Source organism: Microcaecilia unicolor, chromosome 4 (genome assembly GCF_901765095.1).
Source record: "Microcaecilia unicolor chromosome 4, aMicUni1.1, whole genome shotgun sequence".
Classification (NCBI taxonomy): Eukaryota; Metazoa; Chordata; class Amphibia; order Gymnophiona; family Siphonopidae; genus Microcaecilia; species Microcaecilia unicolor.
The window spans coordinates 44,365,358-44,384,646 of NC_044034.1; the positions used below are offsets into that span (position 1 = coordinate 44,365,358).

At 46.2% G+C, this 19,289-nt stretch overlaps 1 protein-coding gene across 4 annotated transcripts in view; it reads left to right on the forward strand.

The window, feature by feature from the left end:
* Positions 1 to 19,289, forward strand: part of HEPHL1 (hephaestin like 1) — a 138,138-nt gene that overhangs the window by 75,966 nt on the left and 42,883 nt on the right. For all 4 annotated transcript variants that reach the window (XM_030200195.1, XM_030200196.1, XM_030200198.1 and 1 more), the window contains exon 15: positions 2,595 to 2,701. In XM_030200195.1, coding sequence (XP_030056055.1) covers positions 2,595 to 2,701 — 107 coding nt within the window. The remainder of the gene's footprint in view (positions 1 to 2,594; positions 2,702 to 19,289) is intronic.

The window sequence follows — 19,289 nt, forward strand, 5'->3', positions numbered from 1 at the left end:
TATTCCCTTTCTTCCTCTGCCATCCACCATCATCCCTTTCTCTTCCCCAACCATCCAGTATTCCCTTTCTTCCTCTGCCATCCACCATCATCCCTTTCTCTTCCCCAACCATCCAGTATTTCTCCTCTTTCTATCATCCACCATTGACCCATCTCTCTCTCTTCTCACTCACCATCCAGCATTACCCCTCTCTCTTTCTCTCCCCCCACCATCCATTATCACTCTTCTCTTTCTCTCCCTCCACCATCCATTATCACTCTTCTCTTTCCTCTCACACACCATTACCATCCAGCATTGTCCCATCTCTCTCTCTTCCCCCTCACCATCCAGCATCACCTTTCTTTCCCTTCACCATCCAGTATCACCCATCTCTTCCCTCTCATACACCATCAGCACCCAGCATTGCCCCATCTCTGTCCTGCCCCTCAACATCTAGTATCACTCCGTCTCGCCTCCTCTCTCCACCACCACCACCACCACCAAGGAGGTTTAATTGACAGGAGACATCATGTGACAAGGCTGAAGCTGTAGCCACCATCTTGATACACTCAAACCAAAACAAACTATTGGTCCACACCAAGCCACACATGGGCAGTCCTTCTTTCTAAACAGTGTTTGCTATTGTTTTGGGTGTCTCAATATGGTGGCAAGCTCCGTCTACTGGCCTTAGGCTAGATAATGGACCAAGCATTCTTCCGCCTTCTCCTGTCAATTAAACCTTGACCACCATCACAAAAACAAAACCATCATCCCTCATTGCCCCATCTCCCTGACTCTCTCCCACCCTCAACCATGTACTATTGCCTTGTCTCCCCCTATATCCTGCAATGCCCCATCCCCCCCCCATTTTCTGTATTGCTCCATCTGGCCTTACCCCACATGTTCTGCATTGCAGCATCTCTTTCCCATCATATTATGCAGTGCTCTGTCTTTCCCCACCCCCAATGCCCCATAGTCTGCACTGCTCTGTCTCTCCTCACCCTCCATATTCTGCATTGCTCCATCTTTTCCTCTCCCCAGAGTCTGCACTGCACTGTCTCCCCACCCTCATGTCCTGCATTGCTCCATCTCTTCCTGCCTCCTCCATATTCTGCATTGCCCCATGTCTCCCTGTCCTCTCCCCCTCCTTCTGGCTCACTCATTTTATGTGGTCTCAAGCTCCTGCACCGGTCTGCTACTTCTCTTTTCATCGTGGCTGTGGTGGCAGCTGCAAGCAAATGGCAGGCGCAGGGATGTTCCCCATTGCATGCTGCCACTGGTTCTGCCAGACCCAGAAACAGGAAGTGAGCCAGCGAATAGGAAAGAAAATAGGGAGACAAGATGGGACAAAAACGGGATACAGAGGAGGGGAGAGACAAATGCTGGATGGTTGTAGGTGGGGGAGAGAGAATGACTGTTAATTGCGTTAAAATTTTTAACCCGAGTTAAACATTTAACACGTTAATTGCGTTGTTAATGTGTTAAATGTAAAGCCCTAATTTTATATTTTTTTCTGCTTACAAATCACAATCTGTTTTAACATATTCAGTTACATCATACCCCTGCTAGGAGGCTAGAAGGGAGTAGATTCAGGAACAGCATAAGGCATTTATCCATGGAGAGGGTTGGGGGATGCACAGAGGAACTTCTTAGCAAAGGCTGTGAGAAAATAGTAACAAAATGGATGGGTATTACACCTGCTCCCCATAATGGATTGCTTTGCCGATAGTTGTTGTAGCCACTGTGAACCATCTCAACATCTGGAATCTACCGAAGACTAGCCTATCTCTGAAAGCCAACTTCAGAAATTCCACATATTACCTACAGTCCTTCCTAATAAAATGTCCATAGACCTTTTTTTTTTTTTTAAATACTCTCTTACCCTTTCCCTATTTCTTCTTACACTGTACCTTCTATCCTATTTCATGTAATTGTATAACAACTGGTCTGGCTATAGCCTAATCAGTACATTGTAAGCCACTTTGAGTCTGCATACATGTGGAAAAAAAGTGGGGTATAAATGTGCATAAATAAATAAATAAATAAATAAAATGAAAATGTGCTCGGAGCACAGGCACAGAGAGAGTTATCTGAGTAAAGAGAGGGTGAAACCAGAGACAGCCGAATAGACGGACTGTTGCAGCTTCTCTTTGCCCTCTTGCTGTTAGTTTACAATCCCACCATATTTCTGGCAGATTGTTCATCCTGAATGAATCTGCCTGAGCCTTGCATTCTGCAACTGGGACACTTCTCTCCCCTCAACCCCTATTCCCAGCAACAACTTTCTTTCTTCGCTGCATCTAGGAGCTCAGCTGAAGATGGAAAGGAACTTGAAGTCCAATATAAATCTTTTTTTCATACATAATTGAATTGCTTCATAGAATGCTGTATACATAATGTTATCTTTCAAAGTTTTCTTAGCTTTTCCAATTGAAAAATAAATCAGTACAGTGCTTTACTATTCACTAGAGCAATATTGTCAATGAGATATTAAACTATCTTACCTCAGGCGATTCTGTGGTGAAGCGTTGGACTAAATACATCTTGTCAATTTTGTACTAGGTCATTGTCTATAAATTTTAGCATTAAATACTACCCTTTTGTCAATGTTTCAGGGGAAGTTAACCTGTACAGGTGGAATGTGCCAGAAAGATCCGGTCCAGGGAGTGATGACCCCAACTGCATCAGCTGGGTTTACTATTCCACCGTGGACTTTGTGAAGGTATAGTAGTTTGCATATTACAATCCAGTAGTCATAGTTGCAACTTATACAAAAAAGGACTAAATTCTATAAATGGTGTCTTAAAAAAAAAAAAATCTGTGCCGAAAGAACTAGCACTTAGTAGCAACAGTAAAGGAAGAAGTTCTAGTTTCCACATAGCATGTCTGCACCACTGGATCTAAGGACAGCTGCATTGCTTAATGTTAGGCATGGTTTATAGAATAGTGCTTAGCTCTGAAAGAAAGCTCTCTGAACCACTTTATTTACTTGAAGCTCCATCGAGCCCGTTGAGTCCAGAAAAATTCCCCAAATTCTCACCGATGAGGAGAAGGAGCAGACCTGATGATATATTACAAAATTGGACTCAGCGGGCCCCATGGTGTCCGTAATTAACAATAATTTGGGGGGTTTTTCCGTGTTAAGTTTCATCCTGTGAACCAACAATCAGTGTTCTGTAGCACTAAAGACCGTTTGCAAAACATGCATTTCAGCAGAAACCTCCTTCTGCACTTGAAGAAGAACTGTAATGTCATCTGCATAATAAAAAAAAAAACACCACACCTCAGTGGCGTTCCTAGGGGGGCTGAAACCCGGGGCAGATCGCCGATGCGCCCCGCCCCCCCGGGTGCAGCGCCCCCCCCGGAACAGTGCGGTGCCCCCCCCCCCCCCCCGGCGAAAGAACCCCCCCCCCCCCGGGTGCACGCCGCTGGGCGGGGGGGTGCGGTGTGCCTGCTGGCTCTTCGTTTTCATGCTCCCTCTGCCCCGGAACAGGAAGTAACCTGTTCCGGGGCAAAGGGAGCATGAAAACGAAGAGCCGACAGGCGCACGGCACCCCCCCAGCGGCGTGCACCCAGGGCGGACCGCCCCCCCCCCCCTTGGTACGCCACTGCCACACCTAATTCCTCCAGCACAAAACCTAATAAATGTACATACAGATTAAACAGCAGTGGAGATAGTGGGGAACCTTGCAGTAGCTCTCATACCAATTAAACTTTTTAACTAAAAAGTGAAGATAAGTATAGTGAGATTTGCAAAAAAGAAATCAAACAACTTACCAGGACCTCCAGTCTCCAGGAGGGTCTCTGTGTAGCAGCATACTGTGGTCTGTGAGACTGCTTGTAATAAGCACTGGCTGGGTCACATCACCTTAGGAGACAACATGGCTGCCATTCAAAAGAAACTAAAATTGAATATTTTTATTGCTGTAATCGTCTATTGTTTGACTTCTTTTTCTGTATAACGCCTTGAATGAAATTTTTTCAAAAAGGTTGTAAATAAATCCTAATAAATAAATAAAGTAGAATAAATTCTGAAACAAACTTGTTTTTGCAAAATAATCATATGAACATGAATGGCATGAGTTCCTCTATTGATTACAGTTGAAATTTTGCTAGCACAAGATGACTGCTGCAACTAAAAATGATTATAAAACTTGTAGAATTGCTGGTTTTTCCAAACTAAACATATGGGCATGAGTCCCTTTATTGATTAAAGTTTAAATTTTACAAACTTGAATGTATAAAAAAATCACTATAATAGCCTCCGTGACTAAACATGATTATAAAACCTATAAAATGCTCTTTTTTTTGCAAAATAAACATATACCCAAGCTACAATGCTTTCAACACACAAATTCACCAGGAAACTAAAAATAGATTACCATATATACTCATGTAAGTTGAGAAATGTTATCTTCCGAATCCTATCAGTATACCAGGGTTGTCTTATCTACGGATTATTCTCATCAGTCACACAGCCAAAGGGTGGCAACAAAATAATTATAACACAGCCACTCTAAAACTTGTTCCAAAGCTAGTCACAATGGGCTAAATTCAGTAAATGTCGCCAAAAGAAATGAGCACTCAATGCCATTCTATAATGGGCACTCAAAAATGAGTGCCCATTATAGAATAGCACTGTGTATCGATTTTGGCATCCACATTTAGGCACCAGGAGTTATGCATGCTGAAACTAGGTGTAATTTCTGGCACCCATTCTGGGCTGACATTCCCAGTATTCTATAATTCTGCACGTAAATTTTAGAAATGCCCATGGACCTCCCAAGGCCTCACCCATTATTGAGTTGCGCACTGTGGGATTTGGTTGCACACTGTTATAGAATAATGCCTAGCAAGATGTGCGCCTAAATCCAAATTGATGCCGATTAGTGCCAGTTAGCACCCAATTATTAGCACTGACTGGCTTGTTAGTCAATTAAGTCGGGCGCACATCTTGGATTAGCGCTCAAAAATCTGCGCCACATATAGAATCTGGGGGAATGTGTCCTGCTCACGACTACCACTGCAAAGACAAAAAAGGGTTGGAGAAAAAAGCTTCATACTTAAGTGACAGCAAATCAGAATAAAACTCTTAAAGCTGTCATCAGCACTGTCATCAGCATAAAAAATTCTAATCCCACATCAAACAGTGTAGATAGAACAGCAGGCAAAAACACATTGGACATGCACTTTAACGGTTGAAAAGAAACAGTCAGATGTCCATATATGAACTCCTCCAAGGGTACTTTCAACAACAGTTAAAACCAACTGCAGAACACATTTCGCTTCTTCTCGACAAAAGATCTTTTCTTCGCCAGCCATTCCAGCTGCTTCAGGGGAGTGTGCATTGGTTGATGTCTTGCTCTCATGAAGCAGCCAGAGAATCAAAATCTTTTTTTGGGAAGAAGCGGATGTGTTCTACAGTTGGTGATAACTATTGTTGAACTTGTAAATCCATTTAAAAGTATAACACCTCTTAGTAGTGTCTTTTCTGGAAACCAGCAGGATCCTGGAGACACCTCAGGCAGCTGCATAAATACAAACTCTATGCCCTCAACATCCAGGCCTTGAGGGCCAGGGACTGGAGGTTGGGGTGCAGGAGAGACCCCTTGTTCTGCATGATGAGTCAAAAAAACAGTCCAATCACCATGGTTTTGGACGACAACTGCAGAAGAAGAGGGAACCAGATCTGTGTTAGCCAGTAAGGTGCAGTTTGAATCATGGTCCGTCCTTCAGTTCTGCTTGAGTTTCAGTATCAGAGGGATAGAAGGATACACATACAGGAGACCCTCCCCTCCCCTCCCCCAGTGCAATTGGAAGGCACCCAATGCTATTTTGTCATGTGATCTGTGTTTGGAGAAGAACTGAGGGATTCTGTTGACATGAGTGGCAAAAAAGATCCACATAGGGGATGCCCCACTCTTGCAAGATCTTGTGGGCAATGCCCATGCTGAGATACCACTTATGCAGTTGCATCAGCCTGCTCAGCCTTTCTGCAAGGCTGTTGTCTTTCCCCACCAGGTATGTGACCTGGAGCACCATGGTGTGGCTGGTGGTTCATTGCCACATACTGACTGCTTCCTGACACAAGGGGTAGGATCCTGTACTCCTCTGCTTGCTGATGTAATACATGGCAACCTGATTGTGTATTTGAATAAGAATAATTTGGTTCATCAGCCAATCTCTAAATGTCTTTAAAGTGTTCCAAATCACCCTTAGTTTTAGGAAGTTGATCTGGACAGTTAGCTGTGCTCTGGGCTCGTCCTCCATTTCCAACTTAAAAGGAATGGCCTCTGCCATTTCCTTTAAAAAGTTGACAAAGGAGGGTTCCTCAGGGGAGGACCCCCTTCTCTCCTGTGGAGGGAAGAATCAGGCAGAAGGTCAGTGAATCTATCCTCTGAGAAGTCCCCTGGCTCTTCATCAGATGCCCAGGAACAGTCCTTACAGACTCAGCAAAGCACTCAACATGGGGCATCTGAGTCTGTGCCTGCCTCGGTCTGCTGGAAAATGGTCCAGGCCACGAGGAATTGTGCCGAGGTATGGATCCCCATCTGGACTCCATGCTAGCTTCCTCCCCTGAAGTAGAGAGGGTCACCACATCAGTCAGCCTGGCGAGGCACTTGTCGACAACCACTCAACAGGAAGGGCGCAGGTCTCCAAGATGGGCTAGAGCAGCTCCATAGATGGTGCAAGCACCTTGATGACTTGACATCAAGCCATTCCAAGAGGTGCCCCAGATTCTCCTGGAGCATAAACTGGAACCATTCCTCGAGGGCTGAAAATGTCGGTGCTGAATCAGAAGCAGGATTCCAGTTGTGGGGAGACTGCTACATCAGCACCACTACAACAGAGGATGAGTGTTCCTCTTGGTACCAATGCTTCTCAGGTGCTGGTAATGCCAAGGCCCCAGAACTCTTGGTGCCATGCTTCGAGGAGAACTGATGCTGATGCTTCTACGCCTTCGTTTGATGCACAGCATCAGGATCCCTCGGTTCCAAAGAGTTTGATGTTTAATCCAAGCATGTCCTCTGTGTCGGGTCCAATGCAGACTGGTCCCAGGACTCCCTAACAGCATCCATGTTGAGGCAGGAGGAGACCACCTCAATGTCAATGCACTCTGTGTCTGACACAGCTCTTACAGCCATAAGGGTCGATGCCTCCAATGTTAATGGATCAGACTTAGAAGTGCCAAAAAGTTTCTGCTGGTACAGCTTACTTTTCTAGGTCCCTTTCTGCATTTTGAAACAGATAAGACAGTCAGAAGCCACATGGTGAGGACCTAGGCACAAAAGACACCGGTGATAGGGGTCAGTTCCTGATATGACTTTGTAACATTGGGTGCACAGTTTGAAGCTACTGGGGAGCTTCTTAGACATGAAGGGAAAAACAGCCGAAGCAAAATCAAATGGCTTGTGAGGAAATCAAAAAACAGAGCCTCACAAAGAAGGAAGGAAAGACCCAAATGGAGCTCAGGCCTAAGCGGGCCTTGGGAGCTGCTGAAAACAAAGAAAACTTAAACTTGCTGGAAACTCTAAGGAAATAAAAGTGGGGACAAGGAAAAATGAGAAGAAAAAAATAAAAAAAAATAAAGGGGTACCACAGGGAGGGTACTGATGAAACGCTGCCAAAATAACAGATGCGTTGAGGAGAGCTCACAAATGCGAACTCTCTGTTCCATGGAAAACTAAATTCTGCCTGTCCCACATGCTCAGGCTGGGCGGGAAGGTACTCACACATGCGTGATGTGATTCTGCCAAAGGCTTCTTAAAGTAATAGAATGCTGGATAGCGTCCGCATCAGGGCTCCGTCAGATGATGTCACCAAATGTGAGAAACTAAGCCCTGCTTGTCCTTGGAGAATACACAAATCACTACAATAGACACATGGAAGACCCATAATTTCTACCATTGGTTCAATACTTGAACCACTTTCAGTATTTACAGATCATTTCCTAAGACAATTTGTCCCGCATATTCCTTCCTATATTAAGAGACTCCACTGAAATTATCAGCATTGTTATGAGAGTATTATTCTGGTTACCTTCAATGTCCAATCATTATACACTAATGTCCCACAACAAGAAGCTTTAAAAATTATTGCTGAGTCAATCTCCCAAAGGGATTTCACATTAAGGATCGCAACCCAGTTTATTGTAGAGTTAGCTACAGTTGCTTTGACACAAAACTTCTTTTGCTTCCAAAATATGTTTTACCAGCAGATTAAGGGTACAGCTATGGGTGTGACCATGGCACCCTCTATAACCAACCTTTACATAGCTTAGGGCCCTGTTTACTAAGCTATGCTAGCGTTTTTAGCGCGTGCTAAACGCTAAAATCGCCCATATATTCCTATGTGTTAGCGTTTAGCATGTGCTAATCATTAATGCACACTAAAAACGCAAACACACCCTTAGAACTGCTTAGTAAACAGGGCACCAAGTTTGAAAGATGGTTTCTGAGTGAACATGAGTTTGTTGAACATATACTATGGAGGCAGTGCATTGATGGTATTTTGATGATATGGCAAGGTATAGAGGTTGATTTGAAAACATTTCATACATGGTTAAATATTTTAGATACAAATGTGACTTTCAAAATGGAATTTAATACTGAATGGATTCCTGTGTAGAAGGGAAGTTTTTAACAGAAATTTTTAGAAAACCTACAGATATGAATAAACTTTTAGACTATGGAAACTGTCACAATAAATCTTTGAAGAACAATTTTCCCTGCAGCCAGTTCCTCAGGATCAAAAGACTTTGTTCCAATGTAGCTGTATTTGAGAACAGACCTCTTGAAATGCATGAATACTTTTGGGGGAAAAGGGTATCCTACAGACTGCATCAACAAATGCTACAAGAGAGCTAAAAGCATGCTTAACCCTGTTCCATAGGCGAAAGAGGATATCAGTTTGCACTCTATGATTCACCCACCTTTCTAAAGACATTACCAGAATATTGAGGAGTCATTAGTCCATAATAGAATATCTGGACCACTTCAGTGATAAGAGGCCGATTGTAGCCTATAAGAGAGGTAGAAACCTCTGAGACCTCCTGCGTGCTTATATAGGAAAAACTGGTAGCATATATTAGTTTGTATTTTAATCCTTTGCAGCTAGGGAAGTGTAGATTAAGAAATGTGCAGGCGGATCTTTTAGCATTTCTAGCAGGTAGGTCAACGAGGTCTAGCATGTAAGTCGGGGCGTCTCCGTAGATGATTTTATGAACAATCGTGCACATCTTGAATGTGGTCCGTTCTTTAAGTGGGAGCCAGTGTAGTTTCTCTCTTAAGGGTTTTGCTCTTTCATATTTTGTCTTTCCAAATATGAGTCTGGCTGCGGTATTCTGGGCTGTTTGAAGTTTCTTGATGTTCTGTTCTTTACAACCAGCGTAGAGTGCGTTGCAATAGTCCAAGTGGCTTAGTACCTATGACTGTATGATCTTCTACCAGCAAGTGGAGACAGAGGACAAGAAACTGAACTCTGTCATATAGGACGGTGAGCAACTAGGTCAGTCAATATTCCACTAACAAAGCAGAAATAAAAGATAACTATACCCAGTGCATTTTTTCTAGTGTAAAAGGTGCCGGTACTCAAATGCCAGGCTACCCTTCAGGGGTGGGGTGATCACTGAGGGACCCACCCTAGAATGGCCAGATCCTCTGCAACCAGTCACAGAATCTGTGACAAGCCAGAGTTGGTGTGTTGGCCTGAACTCTCTCTTTAAAACTTGGAACCATGGGTCAATTTTAGCAGACAATGAAAAAGGTGCCGGTACTCAGTACCCCCAAGTACCCCCTCAAAAGAAGCCCTGACTAAACCAAATGCTTCTTTCCTTATATAAAATATGAACATTTGAACCTACTAACAAGCAACATGAACAAACAAACCTAAAAAGAGAAACAAAGAAATGGAGGGATTTCTGGTCTCATCTGTTGTGATTAAAGGAAAGAAAATTATCAGGTAAGAAAATGTTTCCTTCCTTGTCATCAACAAGAGATGAGTTCATAAATTGTGGGATGTAGCAAAGCAGTCCTCAAGAAGGGGAACTGAAGCAGCAGCGGAAAGGACTGATGCTCCAATGGAAGCTTCCGTCCTGACTGAGATATCCAGATAGTAATGCTTGGAGGATGTATGCAAAGATGACCAGGTGACTGATCTACAAATCTCCTCAAGGGACAATGTATCTGCCCAAGATACGGAAAGTGCTCTCATGGAATGAGCCTTCAGGGAAGTTGTTGACTGTTTACTAGAAAGAATGTAAGCCGAAGAAATAGCTTTCTTAAGCCAATGACCAATGGTAGCCTTAGAAGCCGAGACGCTCTTATTAGGACCTGCAAACAAAACAAAAAGATGGTTGGAACGACGAAATTCATTGGTGATTTGCAGGTACTGAAGAATAAAACGGCGAACATCCAAGGAAGCACAAAGAGTCAAATTTCTTTTCATTGTCTTCCCTACAAAAAGAGGGTGAGAATTGGTTCAAATGGAAGGAAGATACCACTTTGGGAAGGGAGGAAGGCACAGTTCTAATAGTTACCGCAGCCTCTGAGAAAGTGAGCCTTTTGCAGAGACTTAAGCACTAAGTCGAGTTTCTGTTTCAGACGAAGAGGAGGCTTCAGGTGGTTAACACCTTTTTTAAAAAGTATGATATCCGGATGTGCTTCAGGGGAGTAATTAAGAAGATGTCCCTGAAAGCAAGCTAATGCAGCAACCTGAACTCACAAAAAGTTGTAAGCAAGTCTCTATTTAAAACTCTCCTGTACGAATACTAAAATTTGAGGCAAGGAAGAGTGAAAGGGAGAAATAGCTCTTTTTGAACACCAAGCCTCAAATACTCTCCGAACTCTAATGTATGCCATAGAGGTAGAATGCTTCCTAGCCTGGAGCAAAGTGGTGATCACTTCTTCTGAATAACCCTTCTTCCTCAGCTTCAAACACTCAAGAGCCAAGCCATAAGACCAAAATGGGACAGATCCTCCATCTGAGTGGCTCCTTGAAAGAGTAACACCTGGAGAAGAGGAAGGCAAAAGGACTGATCTATGAGGAGGTGAATCAGATCTGGACCATGAGGATCACCCTTCCTGGATGAAGAAGAATTCCGTGGAGTATCCTGCTGATAATTGGATAGGGCAGAAATACATAAAGCAGGCTGTCTCAGGCCATGGCTGAATCAGCGCCCTCTGAACCAAACATTTCTGCTGAAGAAACACTGATCTTTTGTGTTGTACATGGAGGCCATTAGATTCAGGACTGGAGTCTCCCATTTTTTTGTGATCATAGACTTGGTTGGATAGTTCTCACTCTTTCAGGCATAGGGAGTTCCTGCTCAGATAATCTGCTTGAACATTTAAGGTCCTCACAGTGTGAGGTGCCAAAATCAACAGTATGTGCTTCTCCACCCACTTGAAACAACAGGCAAGCCTCCAGAGCCAGCTGAACGCTTTGAGTGCCCCCTTGTCTGTTTATGTAAGTGACTTCTTTCATACTGTACGATAGGATTCAGACTGGACTGCCTCAAACTATCATTTGAAAAGCTGGCAAGGCCCAGCGAACTGCTCTGAATTCCAAACAATTGATTGGCCACTCTTGGTCCACTCTTCTAGTTGTAAATGTGTTGTCATTTACTGCCTTTCTGTGCTACAATCAAATTATATACAGGTTCTTTCTGTGTCCCTAGAGGGCTCACAATCTAAGTTTTTGTACCTGGGACAGTGGAGGGCTTTCACTTGCCCAGGGTCACAAAGAGAGCAGTGAGAATTGAACCCTGTTCCCCAGGTTCTCAGTCTACTGTACTAACCATTAGGCTACTCCTCCTATTGCCTCCTAAGAAGAGTGGTCCGGAATCCCATCATTGTTATGGGTGAGAGGCAGGGAAAGACCTGGTGGACTTAGAAGAGCTCTTTTTGTCAGCACAAAAGGACTGCTGGTACCTGGACTTCTGAAAGTCTGCCCCGGTCTATACTTCTTAACGTCTTTTGAGGAGAGAACGTGATTAATTTGATCTAAAGGAAGACTTGGGCTTATCTTCTGGCAAAAGAGAAACTTACACCCCCCCCCCCCCAAAAAAAAAAAAAAGGAAATTTAGTGAGTTGTTACTTGGAGGCAGCATCTGCTGCCCAGTGGTGAAGCCATAACAGTCACCTAGCCATAACTGCCAAAGCCATCTGCATGGTTGATATTTGCAGAAGATCATACAGTGAGCTCTGATCTCTCTAAGCTGTGCGGGAGTCCTCCCACTGCATTGCTGCCAGTGGGAGGTGGCACGTCAATATTGTGTTTTCAATCACTAGAGACAGGCAGGTTACCTGGAATCCAGCAGAGTGTGCCTTTCCTTCACTATTGAAAATATGTAGTGAAACAGGGAATAGTGACACTGTCAGGCTCATTTTCGAAAGAGAAGGACGCCCATCTTTCGACACAAATGGGAAGATTGGCGTCGTTCTCACAGGGTCGCCCAAATCGGCATAATTGAAAGCCGATTTTGGGCGTCTCAACTGCTTTCTGTCACGGGGACGACCAGAGTTCACGGGGCATGTTGGAGGCGTAGCGAAGGCGGGACTTGGGCGTCCTCGACCCATAATGGAAAAAAAAGGGCGTCCCTGACGAGCATTTGGACGACTTTACATGGTCCTGTTTTTCTTAGGACCAAGGCACAAAAAGGTGCCCGAACTGACCAGATGACCACCACAGAGAATCGGGGATGACCTCCCTTTACTCCCCAGTGGTCACTAACCCCCTCCCACCCTCAAAAAACGGCTTTAAAAATATTTTGTGCCAGCCTCTATGCCAGGCTCAAATGTCATACTCTGTTCCATCGCAGCAGTATGCAGGTCCCTAGAGCAGTTTTAGTGGCTGCAGTGCACTTCAGGCAGGCGGACCCAGGCCCACCCCCCTACCTGTTACACTTGTGGTGGTAAATGTGAGCCCTCCAAAACCCACCAGAAACCCACTGTACCCACATCTAGGTGCCCCCCTTCACCCGTAAGAGCTATGGTAGTGGTGTACAGTTGTAGGTAGTGGGTTTTGGGGGGCTTAGCACACAAGGTAAGGGAGCTATAGTGGGGGAAATAAGTATTTGATCCCTTGCTGATTTTGTAAGTTTGCCCACTGACAAAGACATGAGCAGCCCATAATTGAAGGGTAGGTTATTGGTAACAGTGAGAGATAGCACATCACAAATTAAATCCGGAAAATCACATTGTGGAAAGTATATGAATTTATTTGCATTCTGCAGAGGGAAATAAGTATTTGATCCCCCACCAACCAGTAAGAGATCTGGCCCCTACAGACCAGGTAGATGCTCCAAATCAACTCGTTACCTGCATGACAGACAGCTGTCGGCAATGGTCACCTGTATGAAAGACACCTGTCCACAGACTCAGTGAATCAGTCAGACTCTAACCTCTACAAAATAGCCAAGAGCAAGGAGCTGTCTAAGGATGTCAGGGACAAGATCATACACCTGCACAAGGCTGGAATGGGCTACAAAACCATCAGTAAGACGCTGGGCGAGAAGGAGACAACTGTTGGTGCCATAGTAAGAAAATGGAAGAAGTACAAAATGACTGTCAATCGACAAAGATCTGGGGCTCCACGCAAAATCTCACCTCGTGGGGTATCCTTGATCATGAGGAAGGTTAGAAATCAGCCTACAACTACAAGGGGGGAACTTGTCAATGATCTCAAGGCAGCTGGGACCACTGTCACCACGAAAACCATTGGTAACACATTACGACATAACGGATTGCAATCCTGCAGTGCCCGCAAGGTCCCCCTGCTCCGGAAGGCACATGTGACGGCCCGTCTGAAGTTTGCCAGTGAACACCTGGATGATGCCGAGAGTGATTGGGAGAAGGTGCTGTGGTCAGATGAGACAAAAATTGAGCTCTTTGGCATGAACTCAACTCGCCGTGTTTGGAGGAAGAGAAATGCTGCCTATGACCCAAAGAACACCGTCCCCACTGTCAAGCATGGAGGTGGAAATGTTATGTTTTGGGGGTGTTTCTCTGCTAAGGGCACAGGACTACTTCACCGCATCAATGGGAGAATGGATGGGGCCATGTACCGTACAATTCTGAGTGACAACCTCCTTCCCTCCGCCAGGGCCTTAAAAATGGGTCGTGGCTGGGTCTTCCAGCACGACAATGACCCAAAACATACAGCCAAGGCAACAAAGGAGTGGCTCAGGAAGAAGCACATTAGGGTCATGGAGTGGCCTAGCCAGTCACCAGACCTTAATCCCATTGAAAACTTATGGAGGGAGCTGAAGCTGCGAGTTGCCAAGCGACAGCCCAGAACTCTTAATGATTTAGAGATGATCTGCAAAGAGGAGTGGACCAAAATTCCTCCTGACATGTGTGCAAACCTCATCATCAACTACAGAAGACGTCTGACCGCTGTGCTTGCCAACAAGGGTTTTGCCACCAAGTATTAGGTCTTGTTTGCCAGAGGGATTAAATACTTATTTCCCTCTGCAGAATGCAAATAAATTCATATACTTTCCACAATGTGATTTTCCGGATTTAATTTGTGATGTGCTATCTCTCACTGTTACCAATAACCTACCCTTCAATTATGGGCTGCTCATGTCTTTGTCAGTGGGCAAACTTACAAAATCAGCAAGGGATCAAATACTTATTTCCCCCACTGTATGTACCTGGGAGCTTTTTCTGAAGTCCACTGCAATGCCCCCTAGGGTGCTCGGTTGGTGTCCTGGCATGTGAGGGGGACCAGTGTACTACGAATTCTGGCTTCTATGATCAAAGGGCTTGCATTTGGTCGTTTCTGAGATGGGTATCCTTGGTTTTCATTATCACCGAAAATCAGAAACGACCAAGTCTAAGGACGACCATCTCTAGGTACGACCTAAATGTCAAGATTTGGGCCTCCCCTACCGTATTATCGAAACGAAAGATGGACGCCCATCTTGTTTCGATAATATGGGTTTCCTCGCTCCTTCGCCGAGACGTTTTGCGAGGACGTCCTCAGCAAAACTTGGGCGTCCCTTTCGATTATGCCCCTCCACGTCTGCTAGATAAACTAAGCCATTCAAAAGAAGTGGGATTGTTTAATCAGCCAGGTAATCAGCAACCTGTTACTCCTAACTAAGTCACGGCTTACCCGCATAAGAAATACATACTTGTTGACTGAAAGGATAAGGCAGAAATTTCAAAGGAAAGCTTAAGAGTGGGTTCCAGTTTCCTACTACTACTACTACTACTTAACATTTCTAGAGCGCTACTAGGGTTACGCAGCGCTGTACAATTTAACAAAGAGAGACAGTCCCTGCTCAAAGAGCTTACAATCTAATAGACAAGTGAACGGTCGGTCCGATCGGGGCAGTCAAATTGGGGCAGTCTGGATTCACTGAACGGTAAGGGTTAGGTGCCGAACGCAGCATTGAAGAGGTGGGCTTTAAGCAAAGACTTGAAGATGGGCAGGGAGGGGGCTTGGCGTAAGGGTTCAGGAAGGTTGTTCCAAGCATAGGGTGAGGCGAGGCAGAATGAGCGGAGCCTGGAGTTGGCGGTGGTGGAGAAGGGTACTGAGAGGAGGGATTTATCCTGTGAACGGAGGTTACGGGCGGGAACGTAAGGGGAGATGAGGGTAGAGAGGTAGTGAGGGGCAGCAGACTGAGTGCATTTGTAGGTAAGAAGGAGAAGCTTGAATTGAATGCGGTATCTGATCGGAAGCCAGTGAAGTGACCTGAGGAGAGGGGTGATATGAGTATATCGGTTCTGGCGGAATATGAGACGTGCAGCAGAGTTCTGAACAGACTGAAGGGGGGATAGATGGCTAAGTGGGAGGCCGGTGAGGAGTAAGTTGCAGTAGTCCAGGCGAGAGGTAATGAGAGCGTGGACGAGAGTTCGGGTGGTGTGTTCAGAGAGGAAAGGGCGAATTTTGCTGATGTTAAAGAGGAAGAAGCGACAGGTCTTGGCTATCTGCTGGATATGCACAGAGAAGGAAAGAGAGGAGTCAAAGATGACTCCGAGGTTGCGGGCAGATGAGACGGGGAGGATGAGGGTGTTATCAACTGAGATAGAAAGTGGAGGAAGAGGAGAAGTGGGTTTTGGTGGAAAGACGATAAGCTCGGTCTTGGACATGTTCAGTTTCAGGTGGCGGTTGGACATCCAGGCAGCAATGTCGGATAAGCAGGCCGATACCTTTGCCTGGGTCTCCGCGGTGATGTCTGGTGTGGAGAGATACAGTTGGGTGTCATCAGCATAGAGATGATACTGGAAACCATGAGATGAGATCAGGGAGCCCAGGGAAGAGGTGTAGATTGAGAAGAGAAGGGGTCCAAGGACCGATCCCTGGGGAACACCAACAGATAAGGGGATGGGGGTGGAGGAAGATCCATGAGAGTGAACTTTGAAGGTGCGGTGGGAGAGATAGGAGGAGAACCAGGAGAGGACAGAGCCCTGGAACCCAAATGAGGACAGTGTGGCAAGAAGTAAGTCATGATTGACAGTGTCAAAAGCAGCGGATAGATCCAGGAGGATGAGGATGGAGTAGTGGCCTCTGGATTTGGCAAGGAACAGGTCATTACAGACTTTAGAAAGTGCTGTTTCTGTCGAGTGAAGAGGGCGAAAACCGGATTGAAGCGGATCAAGGATGGCATGAGAGGAGAGAAAATCAAGGCAGCGGCTGTGGACTGCGCGCTCAAGTGTCTTGGAGAGGAAGGGTAGGAGGGAGATGGGGCGGTAGTTGGAGGGACAGGTAGGGTCTAGTGATGGTTTTTTGAGGAGTGGCGTGACTACAGCATGCTTGAAGGTGTCGGGGACAGTTGCAGTGGAGAGAGAGAGGTTGAGGATATGACAGATGGAGGGGGTGATAGTAGGAGAGATGGTGTTAAGTAAGTTGGTGGGGATGGGATCAGAGGAACAAGTGGTGCATTTTGAGGAGGAAAGAAGGCGGGCGGTTTCCTCCTCGGAGATATCAGGAAAGGAGGAGAAAGAGGTCTGGGTTGGTTGGTTGAGGGAGAGGGTTGAAGGGTGAAGAGGAGGAGGTGGCTTGGTAGTGAACTCAAGGTTGATCTTTTGCACCTTGTCGCGGAAGTAGTCAGCCAGTGATTGAGGAGAGAGTGACGGGGGGGTGGGAGCGGAGGGCACTTTGAGGAGGGAGTTAAGGGTGGCGAAGAGACGACGAGGGTTAGAGCTGAGAGAATTAGTCAATTGGGTGTAATAGTCCTGTTTGGCAAGGAATAGTGAGGACTGGAAGGAGGATAGCATGAATTTGTAGTGAAGGAAATCTGAATGGGTGCGAGATTTCCTCCAGAGGCGTTCAGCAGATCGGGCGCAGGAGCGAAGGTAACGGATGCAAGGGGTCAGCCAGGGCTGGGGATTAGTACGCCTTGTGGGACGGGAGGTGGATGGTGCAAGGGTGTCCAGAGCAGAGGAGAGAGTGGCATTGTAAGCGGAGACAGCCTCGTCAACAGACTCGGAGGACATGATGGAGGGGAGGAGATTAGAAATACTAGATGATAAGGTGGGAGGGTCAATAATCTGGAGATTCCTGGAAGTAGTGGTTAATGTTGGGCGGGGCTGAGGGGGAGGGTGAAGAAGTGTGAAGGTGATCAGGTGATGATCAGAGACAGGAAGAGCTGAGGTGTGGAAATTGGAGGGTGAGCCGGAAGAGGAGAGGACGAGGTCAAGGCAATGGCCATCACGGTGAGTAGGGGTGGTGGAACAAAGCTGGAGGTTGAAGGATGATGTTAGAGTGAGGAACTGAGAAGCGTGAGAGTTGGACAGGTCATCAACGTGTATGTTGAAGTCTCCGAGAATGAGGGATGGAGATGAGGGTTCAAGAAAAACAGAAAGCCAGGCGTCGAAGTCGGTGAGGAAGGAAGGGAGGGATTTATCAGGGGGGCGGTAAATGACTGCCACTCTGAGTGGCAACGGGTAGAATAGACGGATGGAGTGGACTTCAAAGGATGAGAAGCAGTGAGACTGTGGTAGGAGGAGGGGTTGGAAGCTACAGGAGGGCGAGAGTAGTAACCCGACGCCTCCTCCACGGCCAACTAGGCGGGGAGTATGGGAGAAGAGATAGCCTCCATGGCATAGAGCCGCAACTGAGGCAGAGTCGTCAGGGGAGAGCCAGGTTTCAGTTAGGGCAAGCAGGTGAAGGGAATGAGAGATGAAGAGATCGTGGGTGAAGGGAAGTTTGTTGCAGACCGAGTGGGCATTCCACAGTGCACATGAGAAGGGGAGGGAAGAGGGGGGGAGGAGGGGAATAGATATGAGATTGGAGACATCCCGGAAACGTTTGCATGGATAGGACGAAGACAGGTGTGGGGGACCTGGATTGGGATTGATGTCTCCTGCGGATAGCAGGAGGAGGAGCAAGAGAGTGCGGAGGAGGGTGGGGGAGGTAGGGCGACGAAGGCGACGAAGACGGGATGCGCTTAGGAGGAATGGGGATGGGTTAATGGCAGGAAGGAAGTGTTGAAGGTTGAGAGCTAGGAAGGAGGAGGGGGACAGGAGAGATGGTGAGGTGGTGAGGGACGGGGGTGAGTAGGGTATTGCAGTAGTGAGCAAGATGGGAGAGGACATGGGTGGGCAGTGAGTTCCAGTGGTAGACAGCGGTAGGGGGAGGGGAAAAAGATTAGGAAGGGACAGGGCAAGGAAGAGAATGTGTAAAGGGGCCATAAGTAGTAACTGAGGTGTTATGGGTATATATGTAGTGACTGAGGTGTTAAGCGATAGATAGAACGGCAGAGCTGGATTAGAGGCTTAAAACTGGAATGGTAGGCAGCAGGCAGGTAGGCACTGCCCAGTAAGAACAAGTCACACCCACTATGTTTGAAAAATGTGGGAGGAAAGGAGGTGAAGAGCCTGAACACAGAGACAGAGCAGTTATCTGCAGGATAACAGTTTCCTGTCAGGAATATCCTTGAGAACAATTCCACCCTTGACCGGCAGAGTTGTCTTCTTAGTCACCAGAGCCACTAAGGCCTCTACCTTACGTAGCTGCAACTTTTCCAGTTCCTCTGGAGAAATAGGACATAAGCGAGACATAGCGCGAGCCACCCTGAGACTAGAATCAGGAGTGGACCATTTTGCAGAAATCAGCTCCTGCATGGCCTCATGAACTGAAAAAGATATTGGAGGTCTTAGTGCTAGCCATCATAGTGTTAGAGGAAGTAGCTGGCTGAAAAGCAGGGGATTAAATATTAAGGACCTCCAGGGCTGTAGTGATAAAGGCAGATGACTTCTCTGTATGGAAAATTGATAAAGGCAGGCAACTCCTCTGTATGGAAAATTCTGACAGCCGTGGGATCATCAGTGTCATGCACAGGAAGTTCTCCTTCTAAA